This window comes from Poromitra crassiceps (genome assembly GCF_964638095.1).
Source record: "Poromitra crassiceps genome assembly, chromosome: 27".
Taxonomy (NCBI): domain Eukaryota; kingdom Metazoa; phylum Chordata; class Actinopteri; order Beryciformes; family Melamphaidae; genus Poromitra; species Poromitra crassiceps.
Window position 1 is genome coordinate 8,329,283 of NC_139650.1, and position 12,296 is coordinate 8,341,578.

The 12,296-nt window shown below is 45.0% G+C and overlaps 1 protein-coding gene across 1 annotated transcript; it reads left to right on the forward strand.

Moving 5' to 3' along the window:
- The first annotated feature begins 2,942 nt into the window (after positions 1-2,942).
- On the forward strand, positions 2,943-5,874 carry btg2 (B-cell translocation gene 2). The gene is made up of 2 exons (XM_083661579.1): positions 2,943-3,381; positions 4,133-5,874. Exons 1-2 carry the CDS (start codon positions 3,231-3,233, stop codon positions 4,516-4,518), a joined length of 537 nt encoding a protein of 178 aa, XP_083517705.1. The 5' UTR covers positions 2,943-3,230; the 3' UTR covers positions 4,519-5,874.
- Positions 5,875-12,296: the final 6,422 nt, after the last annotated feature.

The window sequence follows — 12,296 nt, forward strand, 5'->3', positions numbered from 1 at the left end:
CGATTATCAAAATAGTTATCGATCAATTTTCTGTCGATCGACTAATCGATTAATCGTGGCAGCTCTAGACTATACACTGAATGTCTGGAATGCCCATACTTGGACTCTTTCAAGCCAAACACATGGGAGCTGGACACACATGGCCCATGCATTGTTATTCATAGCTGTAATCTAGTCCCAGCACTAATCTAATTGAGTGTGCTGATATGCGCTGAGACGGCCCTATCTCTCTCTCAAACAGGGGCGTCGACTCACTTTACCCAAATGAGGCTGGGAGTTGTTTACTCATCTATTTTCAGATCAACTGTATCCATCAATTAGGCAGAAACAAGGTGGGTAAACAAACAGTCTGTATTTAGCACCACCACGCCCCTGCTGGCCTGAGGGTCAACAAATAGAAGCCTACAGCAATCTATATTCAAAGGGTCATAGATAAGTTGACCTCACTAGAGGAGAGAAGAGCCAGCTTCCATCTGCACAAGGTCATCGATGATTTTGGGCTACAAGGCAGCATGGCAACCTTGTAGGGCTTTTTTGTATAGGCTATATAAGATAGCTTAGCTATTGATAGCTAAGCTATCTTATATAGCCTAGCTATCTTATATAGCCTTAAAAAAGTCACACACACACACACACACACACACACACACACACACACACACACACACAAGGTGTTCCTGAGATATCAGGTTAACGAGCAGTGGACGGACGGAGTCACAACCCAAAAAGATGGCTGTATTTCCATACACACACTCACACAACGTAAGCCATTTCTAAACATGCAGTGAATCCCTGAACATTCCCATTCTCTACTTGATCTGTGTTTGCTCCTCAGACCACTTGCCCCTTGTGCTCTCAGAAGGCAGCCAGTCCGCTCTAAATAACAAAGGCTAGAGAGCAGAATAGCAACAAGAAGAGACTTACAGAGTGCTCACTTCACTTTGTAGCCTCCAGGTGGACGCAAGATGCTCTTGAAGTTCAATATCAACTTGAAACCAACTGAAAGCATCTTGGCTTGGCTTGCTTCAGACACTCGCACACAGAGCCAGGGATCAAGTTCAAATGTCTTTAATATTATTTAGTCTTTAAAAGTCCCAAAATGCTCAAGACGAGATGATGATGTTCTTCAGGTGGCCTCGAGGATGTGTGTTTTTTGTTGTTGTTGCTGTGATCAGTGTTTCCCCATACGGCCTACAGAGGCACACAATCCAAAGTTGCTCAGTGTATATAGAAATGGATCTAAATGGATCTGTAATGTGCCTGATGCAGTGATGTGGCGTCATGTCTTTGTCTGTCATTTACACACATTTACACAGACCTGCAGCAGTGAACTCAATCCAGGTGTGAAAACAAAAGTAGTTAAACTAGGAACCTGAGACACAAACTTAAAGTGGCAAGCACATTGAAACTGATACTGCCCATAATGTGCCATTCATTTAGAATCGGGCTGAACAATACACATGCATGCATAAACTGCATAAACTAATCTCTCTCTCTCTCTCTCTCTCTCTCTCCCCCCCTCCACCCCCATGTGTGTTGTGCATAATCTCTCTCTCTCTCTCTCTCTCTCTCTCTCCTCCCCCCCCCCCCCCCCCCCCACCTCCATGTGTGCTGTGCATAAAGCCCACATTCATTTGCAATGCATGAGAACATCCTGTGTAGGCTATGTGGTTGCAGCATTAGAGGCAGTCATCCAGTCAACCATAGGGTGAAGAAACATACATTTACCAATCTGGGCACTAGATTCTGGGCTCCCAGATTGGACATTTACTGGATTTACCAACTAGGCTACAATGTAGGCTACTTGATATGTAGGCCTACTACACCAGGCTTGTTATTCCAAGATTGACAAACAATAACAAACAATTAGCCATGTTTTCACTGTGCAGATAACCAAAAAAAATTGAACACCCTTATTTCCCCACTAACCTAACCCAGTGGTTCTCGATGGGGGACCACCAGGGTCCTTGAGGGGGGTTCCAGGTGGTCCCCAGTAAAATTGTGACTTTTTAAACGTCACCATTATAAGGCTGCAGAGGGTTGTAAAGAAAGAATCGTCGGCCCGCCCTGTCCCCTCCCTGAACGACATCTACAACTCTTGTTGCCTAAACAGGGCGAGAAACATGTAGGCTAAAAAAGGACAAATCACATCCCAGTCATCAGCTGTTTGACCTGCTGCCCTCAGGGGGGCGCTATAGATGCATCAGAGCCAGAACAATCAGACTCAAGAGCAGTTTCTTCCCTAAAGCCGTAACCATGTTGAATGTAAACATGCACTAACCTCCCCTGCCGACAGTGCAATACTTACTTTTTTATTTTATATTTTATATTGGTTTTTATATGTATTACTCTGGTTTTACTCACCTAAACAAGTGCAATATCACGTATGAATTGTGACTGAATTGTATGTAGGCTATGTCCTCTGCTGTGCACTGTCTTTTAATTTCGTTGTAGGCTACTTGTTACAATGACAATAAATACATTTGATTTGATTTTAATTTGGTATATTATTTTGATCATAGTTTCTCTGTTATCTCTCTCCCTACAATTCTGGACCCAATCACATCTAACAAAAATATTCTCACATTTGGGTCGAGAGACAAAAATAACTATCAACTGTTTTGTAGCTTACACTGAAAGTTCTTGGGTTTCTGCTTCTGTGGAAGTTTACGGTAAGGGGTGTTTCCCGTTCGACCGACGTCATGAAGGGACTGACGTGACTGCCTTGGGGCGTCAATCTCCATATATGGCAGGGAACGGAAGCAACATCCCTCCTGGGTTTTCCACGGCACGAACCAATCACACGTCAATACGGCTACCAGGGGGCGGGTTCGATCGATGTGATTGGTTTCCTTCAGCCATCAATCAAGGAAACAATCCAGTGACGCCATCGCCTCAGTAGTTCTTGATAATAAAACACTCCACAACAACACTAGTGAGCGTTAGTCAACTTCGGCCCGAGGAGCTCTACAGGTCGCGCGCTACATGGGGCGCATCGTCAATTCGCTGGATCAAGATTAGGAATTCCATTGTTGTTTAGCCGAAGAAGACCACTTTGTTGACATTAACGTCGAATTTCATTCCGAGATTACCGACCATTTTTTCCATCTCAGGCCTTGTCTGGCGCGTGACTCCAACCAAACCAATTGACTTTGTGTTATTTCCTGTTGGTAAACAAACACTGCCTCAGTCAGCTGTGGAGACTATAGCGTTATATTGTTGTGGGCAATATGAACCAGCAAGGATACGACTCAAGAACCGACATGATGGCCGAAGTCACGGCCGCGGCCACCTTTGTAGCCAGACTGTTGAGAACCAGAGGCTGTCTGAGCGAACAACAGCTCCAGCTGTTCAGGGACTGTCTCCAACACTCACTATTGGGTAAGAAAATATTCTGTTGTTGTTATACGTCGTTTTTAGCTGTACATTAATATGAAAAGGTGACGTTTCTGCTGCTCTGCACTAGTGGTTAAAGTTGGAAGCCAGCTGCTTGCTCATGCTAACAGTTTGGCTAAGCCCGTTTTTACAGTCAGCCTTTTGTCTTAGCTCCTTAGCATAGCAATGATGCTAGCTACCAATACTAGCTACTAATGCTAGCTATCTTTAGTGACGCTCAACGGTATGAACGCTCACTAAAGATAGTCTGTTCGATAGGCAACGTCTTTTGGCGTTATATTGGTGGTTTTACACTCGGTATTAATCTAATTAGGGTTGTGCTCAACTGCTCATTGTCTGCACGGTTAATCCACAAGGCCAACGTTTTTTTTAGTCGGAGCACAACTAGTCCTGATTCCGTGTGGTTACCATTTGGTGTATTCATGTTACCTTCCATATCAAATCGAGGAGTAGCCTAGCACCAAACCATTCGTAAATGTTTTATTCGTAAATCAGCTGCTAACGCTACGTAGCGTCGTGTGACGATAAGCAGGGTCTATCATTAAACTACTTCTGTTGTCCTCTCCTTTCAAGAGATAAGGGGCGCGTAGCAAGCAGAGTACAAAAGGCATTGAACCCAATATTATGACTGTTGTAAATGTAAGTGCGGTCAACTTTGATAACAGGTTAAACCAGCCAGTTGTCTGGATTCAACAAGTGGGGCCTAACTGTGGCTGTGGTTTGTTTACTGTTGCAGAACACTATCAGCACCATTGGTTCCCCGACAGACCGCAGAAAGGCTCGGGCTACCGCTGCATCCGCATCAACCACGAAATGGACCCTCTCATCGGCGGGGCGGCCGTTCGGATCGGACTGACCCCCGCCCGGCTTTTCGGACTGCTGCCCCGAGAGCTGACGCTGTGGGTGGACCCCTACGAGGTCTCCTACCGCATCGGGGAGGACGGCTCCATCTGCGTCCTGTACGAGGTGGAGGCCCCCTCCTCGGTCCCCAGCCCCGCGGCCTCACCCGTCGGCCTGGCCGACTCGCCCTATAACAACAACGCCCTGAACTGTAAGAACGGCTTCCTCATGGGCGGCCGCCAAAGCCCCCCGAAAAACTACCTGATGACCGTGTCCAGCTAGTGCCGCGGGCCGGTTTAACACTGCACTGCGCCGGGCACCACCAGCAGCTGAAGACGCCCGTGTCTCTGGCCATAGACCAACAACAGTCCTCTCTTTTTAGTTTTCTGTCACCCGTTGAAATGAATCTGGGTATTGTTTCTGTTGGGTTAGCAGCAGCAATTTTGAATATCGTTTGAACTAGCAGCCAGTAAGCCTCACTTTGCACTGCAGGGACTCTGGATATGTACTGTATTGTTGTCTCTTGTGTCACTAATCCACAAGCCAGAGCTGCACATAGCCAAAATACTGAGATGCTAATATAATAGTTTCTAACGGTGCAATAGTCATTCCTCATAACACCTTTACATGAATGTAAAAGCAATCAGAACTGGAAAATATGCAGCTACCTATACATTTACCAGATTTATTTGACTAAATGATTTGTGTAATCCGATGCACTGCTGGTTTGCTATGGGACCATTGAAGCCTACCTGTGCTGTTAGTGAAATATCTGGCTTCCCACAGAGCTGCCTTCTTTCTGTTGTGCTGCCTTAAAGCAACAACACTGTGTTAACTAGATTGCTGCCAAACACTTTCTCTTAGTTCCTTTTGTGCAATAGTCAGTATTCAGATGAACTTGAATTTGGCACACACACAAAATCTCCAGCAATAGGCCCTTCTCACGGCGGCCATTTTGTGTCGAAAAGGCAGGGTAAACAAACACGGGTGCAAGCGAAACACAAATGAGGGTTTCCAACTTCCATCATTGGACTTTGGAAACCCTCGTTAGTGTTTTGCTTGCACCCATGTTTATTCTGCCTTTTCGCCACAAAATGGCCCCCGTGAAAAGGATATTTTCTGTAACTGGGATATGTCACGTGTATTTTTTACGACAATTTTATTTACAAGCATCATGAACATGCGAGCCATAGGATATTTGAAAACCATTTAAAAAAAAATGAAATATGCCAGTTACAGAATTACTCTAACCCCACATTTACTGTGGGAAATGATTTAAAAAAGAAAGCTTTAACTGTTCACATGGTCAAAAGGGGGATAAAGATGAATAGCCCAACTTATGTGAATCTTTTCACTTTGAGGGGTTGCCAGTTTTTGCCCCCCCCCCCCCCCGGGCTCTCTTTAGCGAATAAGCTGTGAGGTGGTTGGTTAGTGATGTTGACCTCAGTCGTCCTGTAGCACCCTCTCCTTACTGACTGTTGAGCAGTCCAATTGTTTACTGTTCTAGACAGGGATTTGACGTAGAGTTTGTAAGCTATTTGAACCACAGTATGCATTTAATGTACTTTTTTTTTTTTAAGTCGATCAGACACATGTACAGTTTTGTGTCAACATTTTTATGACAATAAACAGTATGAAATTGAATTGTTTTGTTTATGGATTTTCTCTTGTGCTTTGTTTTGGGCATTTTCTTAAGTCATGATGTAAAAAAAAATACCATGAAAAGGACAAATGTGGCACATGGAAGCTCAGCAGGCCAAAAGTGAATCAGAAAAGAAAAAAAGCTTCTTGGATACTTAGACAGGTTTTAATTAGGAAGTAAAGTACACGTCTACTGCAATAGACCCTTCTCACGGGGGCCATTTTGTGTCGAGAAGCCAGGGTAAACACAGGTGCAAGCAAAACACTAATGAGGGTTTCCAAATCCCAATCATGGAAGTTGGAAACCCTCATTAGTGTTTTGCTTGCACCTGTGTTTACCCTGGCTTCTCGACACAAAATGGCCCCCGTGAGAAGGGTCTATAGTTAAACGATGTACATCCTCAATAGACGGGCACAAAACACAATGGGTTTCAACCTCTGGCTCTTCTCTGTAAAAAAATACTATGCCACAATTTTTTCACAAGACATGTTTGAAAAATGTCTATGGGGGTAAATTCAAATTGGTAGTGCTCACTGCTCACCTGTGTCCAGCATAATTATAAATATTATTGTAGGAAACTGTTGGGGATGTCAGAGATGCAAACTAGTCACGCTTCGATGACGGTCACCTTTTAGGGACGCAGAATTTGCATCCCTGTTTTTTGTTTCATTTATTTGCATGTTTTTAGTGGGTGTCGTTCTTATCTGGACGAAACCCCAGGGGGGCACGGGAAGAAGAACATGCAAACTCCACACAGAAAGGTCCTTTTGCCGAGATAGCCCACCTGGGCAGTAGGCACTGAGGACATCGGAAGGCCCCCACAGCGTCCCATGCAGGAATCAATCCCACGACCTTCGAGCTGTGAGGCCACTGTCCCACCGTACATCCCTGTTTTGATCACGACACTAATCGTGCCCCATAAAAGTAGTTTCAGATTATATAACTGGTTAGGGAGTGTCCTCAATTATTTGATATGGGCATTGGCAGTTTGTTTTTTATGAAATGTTGACACTCATCTGTGCCTTGTAACAATGTTGCACTATGTGCACTATTAGCTCCAGCTGTTCCATATAGGTTATTGCACAGTCTTTAGGTTCACCTGTTGTGTTTGTGTACAGCTGCTGTTTGGGGAGTGCTTTGCCCACCAATGTCTCACTGTAACGCACAAACAGCCGCTGTGCTGATCTGACAGCATGTGTCTGTGTGGAGACGCTCCTCTCATCTGTGAGGGACAGAAGACAGAAGCTGTGCTGATCTGACAGCATGTGTCTGTGTGGAGACGCTCCTCTCATCTGTGAGGGACAGGGGGACAAGCTGCTCAGGGTAATGGTGTGAGACCCCAATGAACTCAGAGAGAGAGAGAGAGAGAAACAGAATCACTTTTATTGCCACAGTATGCAAGTTACATCATTTGTCTTAGTGTCTGTATGCAGAGTAGCGGTCACATCAATATACAGAGATAAGAAGGAGGAAAGCTAGATAAAGACAATCACAACGTTGCAAGTGCAATAAAATCAAGTAAATATATACAATATGTGCATGGGTGGAGGAGTGTTTTGTTGATAATAAATATGAATTGACGTTGAATTTACATGAGATTTATTTACAGACCGAGTTAAATAGGCAGTTTACGAGAAGAGAGAGAACACTGTCCCCTGGAAGAGAGAGAGAGAGAGAGAACACTGTCCCCTGGAAGAGAGAGAGAAGAGAGAGAACACTGTCCCCTGGAAGAGAGAGAGAGAGAACACTGTCCCCTGGAAGAGAGAGAGAGAGAACACTGTCCCCTGGAAGAGAGAGAGAGAGAACACTGTCCCCTGGAAGAGAGAGAGAGAGAGAACACTGTCCCCTGGAAGAGAGAGAGAGAACACTAGTCCCCTGGAAGAGAGAGAAGAGAGAGAACACTGTCCCCTGGAAGAGAGAGAAGAGTGAGAACACTGTCCCCTGGAAGAGAGAGAGAAGAGAGAGAACACTGTCCCCTGGAAGAGAGAGAGAGAGAGAACACTTAGCCTGGGTAAACCCATCCCCCACGTGACCTGCTCTCAGACCTGTTCTCAGTCACCTACTAGTGACTGAGAACAGGTCTGAGAGCAGGTCACGTGGGGGATGGGTTTACCTAGGCTAGAGAACACTGTCCCCTGGAAGAGAGAGAGAAGAGAGAGAACACTGTCCCCTGGAAGAGAGAGAGAAGAGAGAGAACACTGTCCCCTGGAAGAGAGAGAGAGATTCAAGATTCAAGATTCAAGATTTATTAAGTGTCCCAAAAGGGCAAATTGGATTGCAAAAAGCGTAGTACAAAGTACATACATAAAGAGAGAGAACACTGTCCCCTGGAAGAGAGAGAGAACACTGTCCCCTGGAAGAGAGAGAGAAGAGAGAGACCATTGTCCCCTGGAAGAGAGAGAGAACACTGTCCCCTGGAAGAGAGAGAGAAGAGAGAGAACACTGTCCCCTGGAAGGCACAACTTAGGAATTTCCTTTGTTTTGGGAGGACAGGCACATGAACCAGTCTCCTGGCTGCACATATCTCCACAATACAGCAGATAAAGTGCAGATCCAGGATAGGTCTATGTTCCTACATTACATTACATTACATTACATTACATTACATCATTTAGCAGATGCTTTTACCCAAAGTGACTTCCAATAGTACATTTAGTCAACAGTAGTGCTATCAACTGTGCAACACAAGCCATTTCTAAACATGAAGTCTGGACCGGGTCCCGTCTGCATCAGCTAGTGTTGGGCAGTAGCTTGCTACAAGTAGCGAAGCTACATAGCTTAACTACATTTCTCAGTAGCTTTGTGGTAGCTTCACTACTTTTGAACCAAGTAGCTTTTTCAGTAGCTAAGCTATTTATAGACCCAAGTAGCTTGTAGCTTCCCGCAAAAGCTACAAGCTACTTGCCAGAGAAAATCCATGAGCAAAGCACGCAGTGGAGATTTCTGCTGGGGTTTGGATTAAACAGGAGGAGACATTGCATGTCAAGTGTGCCTGTGTAGCCAATAAAGCACTTCCAGTTCCATTATGACGGACAACAAGTGCCTATTTGTTTGGTGGAAAGCTGAAAAAAAAGTAGGCTAGCTTTGATGTAGCAAGCTGCTTTTGCCATGTTGCTCGTAGCTTAGCTTGCTACATTTCTCTGGGGATAGCTTCAATGTAGTTTAGCTATATTTAATCGAGAGTAACTGATAGCTTAGCTTACTACATTTTCCAAGTAGCTTGCCCATCACATCAGCCAAGAGCTTTTCAAAGGAATACAGTACAGTAGGCCTAGTTATTATTCTATTTTTAGAACTCTCTTCATAACTGTCATAAGTCATGTGAAATTTGAGACTGCCAGTCAGCTGACTACACATAAAAAGTGTCATCAATAAATCTTTTAAAACTGTTCGGGGCAAACACATACACTCTAGTCTTGCCTAGTTTACTATAGGCCTATATAGCCCTTTATCATTCAAGTCTCAAAGGGCTACATTATACATGTCATCATAACATACTACGCCATACAGTATACATTATCATATACATATTGTATTGTATACATACTTCATATTAGACATTAATAGTCGACATAAAATGCAGACGTTTTGTTTCAAATGTATGTTGTTGAGTTTGTACAATCCATCAAATGCCAATGTTTTGTTCTGGCAACTGGGTTGGCTGTACTGAGAGTGTGGGGGTAGCCTCCTAACATGACTCTCAATACCGCCCCCGTCTGGCAGAGTCAGGTTAGTAGCCTCCTGTACTCAAAGCAATGCTCACAACAAAAAACCTCAACGCAGACGTGGTGGCTGCCTCCCCCAACAGAGACAGGGGGTGGCTCCCCCCCCACCCCCACCCCAACAGAGACAGGGGGTGGCTGCCCCCCCCCCCCCCCCCCCAACAGAGACAGGGGTGGCTGCCCTAATTCAGAGGAAGGGGGCATCTGGTGTTTAAAGGGGGGCAGGGGGCATCCTGGCCCCCCTCCCTCTCTGTAGTTACCACACCATCTGTCTCTCGTCTCTTGTTCGCCCTGCCTCTTTCTCCTACACCCTGCCCCCCCCCCCCCCCTCTCTCTCTCTCTCTCTGCCTTTTCTTTTCACGCAGCAACAAGTGAGGCGGATTATGTTGCTGTGGGGTGAGAGAGACAACACACACACACACACACACACACACACACACACACACACCTACACACACACACACACACACACACATACGGGAAAACACTGACGGAAAAAGACAGAGAAAAGGGGGTGGTTGTTGTTTGAGGTGGAAGGAGAGCGAATCGGTGTAATTCATGTCTGCAGTAAACCTACAGCTGGAAAAGCTGTAATAGCTATAATATAATATAATATAATATAATATAATACAATACAATACAATACAATACAATACAATATAATATAATATAATATATAACATTAATCCCAAGATATACTATGACAACCCTGCTGACTGAGTAATGAGGAGTTTATAGAGGTCAGGTAGGTTTCACTTTAGACCAGAGGTTTTCAAAGTGGGAGGCGGGCCTCCCCTGTAGGGCTACGAACAGTTTCAGGGGAGGCTCAGTGATAACCTGTGAATGGAAGTGGAAAAATATGACATTAGTTATTATGACATTAGTTATCAAAAAGAGATCACATAGAATAGCCTAAATGTGTGTGATTTGGTTAAGAGATACAGTCGTTTTTGTGGAATTCTTACAGAATTGCCCACTTTCCCAGAGTCACAAACAAGTAAATGCCTTCAGACAGACCTTTTGATGTCTTTAGTACGGGGTACGGTGGCGCAGTCGGTAGCGCTGTCGCCTCACAGCTAGAAGGTCCTGAGTTTGATTCTCACCTGTGGGCGCTGTGGTTGTGACCCCCCCATATCTTCAGTGCCTACTGCCCAGGTGGGCTATCTCGTCGAAAGGGCCTTTCTGTGTGGAGTTTGCATGTTCTCCCCGTACCCCCCAGGGGGTTCCTCCGTACATAACCCCCCACTAAAAACATGCAGAAGATCGTCATCCGACCAGTGACGACAACATCTGAAGTTGGTCCAATGATGGTCCAATGATGGTCCCCGGGCGCTGGAAAGAAAAAGCGACCACTGCTCCTGGCCTGCCCCCCAGAGGAAAAGACAAGCCTGGATGGGTCAAATGCAGAGGACATATTTCAACGGCCACCGTCAGCATGAGTGTGTGTTGTGGCCGCATGCATGTGTTGTAGTGTGTTCCTGTGACAATAAAGACGGGCTTCCATCTGAAATCGTGTTTTATGTCAAACAGCAATATCAGGCTATCTTGAGTGTGTCTGTGGGATCAAATAATAGAATCATGATCCCGGGAATTTAGTGAAACTATGGTAAGCAAGTAAACTGTAGGGGAGGCCCACAGTCTCAGACTTTGAAAACCCCTGCTTTAGATTAAAACATTACAACAACATTACATTACGAAAAGATGTCTTTGGCTTTTTCAAAATGGAAACCAAATAAGAGCCGTTTAAGAACATTGGCAGCGCATTTTCAAACTCTCTTTCTGTTTTCTGGTTCTGTTAGGCCAGTGGTTCTCAAATGGGGGTCCGGGGACCCCCAGGGGTCCTTGAGGGGGGTCCAAAGGGGTCCCCAGCCAAAAGGGGGGTCATTTATTTTCGCAAAAATAATTCCATTCATAAGTAACACAATGACTATTTTGGTCATGGGTTTTATACACTTTCTGTAATAAAACATCTAAAAGCATCAATCTTATCATCATAATGGGGGGACAGTGGGACAAAATCCTATCAAAAGGGGGTCCGTGGTCTAATTTTTGTCAGTTTAGGGGTCCTTCATGTGAAAAAACTTGAGAACCACTACTGTGTTATGCCATTCCAACTTTCAGTCTCAGTCCTCCAACACGAGAGCTGCTGGTGTCGTTTGCTGGAGGAGCGAGAACGCAATTCAAATGAAGTACAGGAAATGACCCTAAAACACAAGGAGACAGATGCTGGCATCTGATAAGCAGCAGCTTGGAAAGCCATAGCATAACAACATGAAGTATGGCCTGATGCTACTTCTTAACTGGTGGTTCTCTGGGGGTCTGGAGCCCCCCCAGGGGGTACATCCAGGGGCTCTTCAGCAGGAATGCTTCATTTTCACTATAATTCCGTCCACGAGTAACACAATGACATGATGACTACTTTGGTCATGGTTGTCATGCACGTTCTGTAATACAACATCAAAGTAAAACTCTTATCAGATGGGGAACCCCTGGGACAAAATCTGATCACGTGGGAGTCCGTGGTCTAATTTGTGTGGCAGTTTAGGGGTCCTTGACGCGAAAACGTTTGAGAACCTGACTGCTCTAGAGAAGAAGAGTGCATGCAGGCCAAGTCCACCATGCTGGGCTAAAGTTACAGGGACTGGAATCAGATTTGTTTTGACACGGCTATCCAGTATCTTTAAGTTTGGCCATTT

What these genes read in the sequence shown, in the direction of transcription:
- btg2 (XM_083661579.1), top strand. Translation starts at nt 3,231, where the DNA reads ATGAACCAGCAAGGATACGACTCAAGAACCGACATGATGGCCGAAGTC. An exon ending in TCTCCAACACTCACTATTGG is followed by an intron (nt 3,382 to 4,132) that starts GTAAGAAAATAT and finishes TTACTGTTGCAG; the next exon opens with AACACTATCAGCACCATTGG.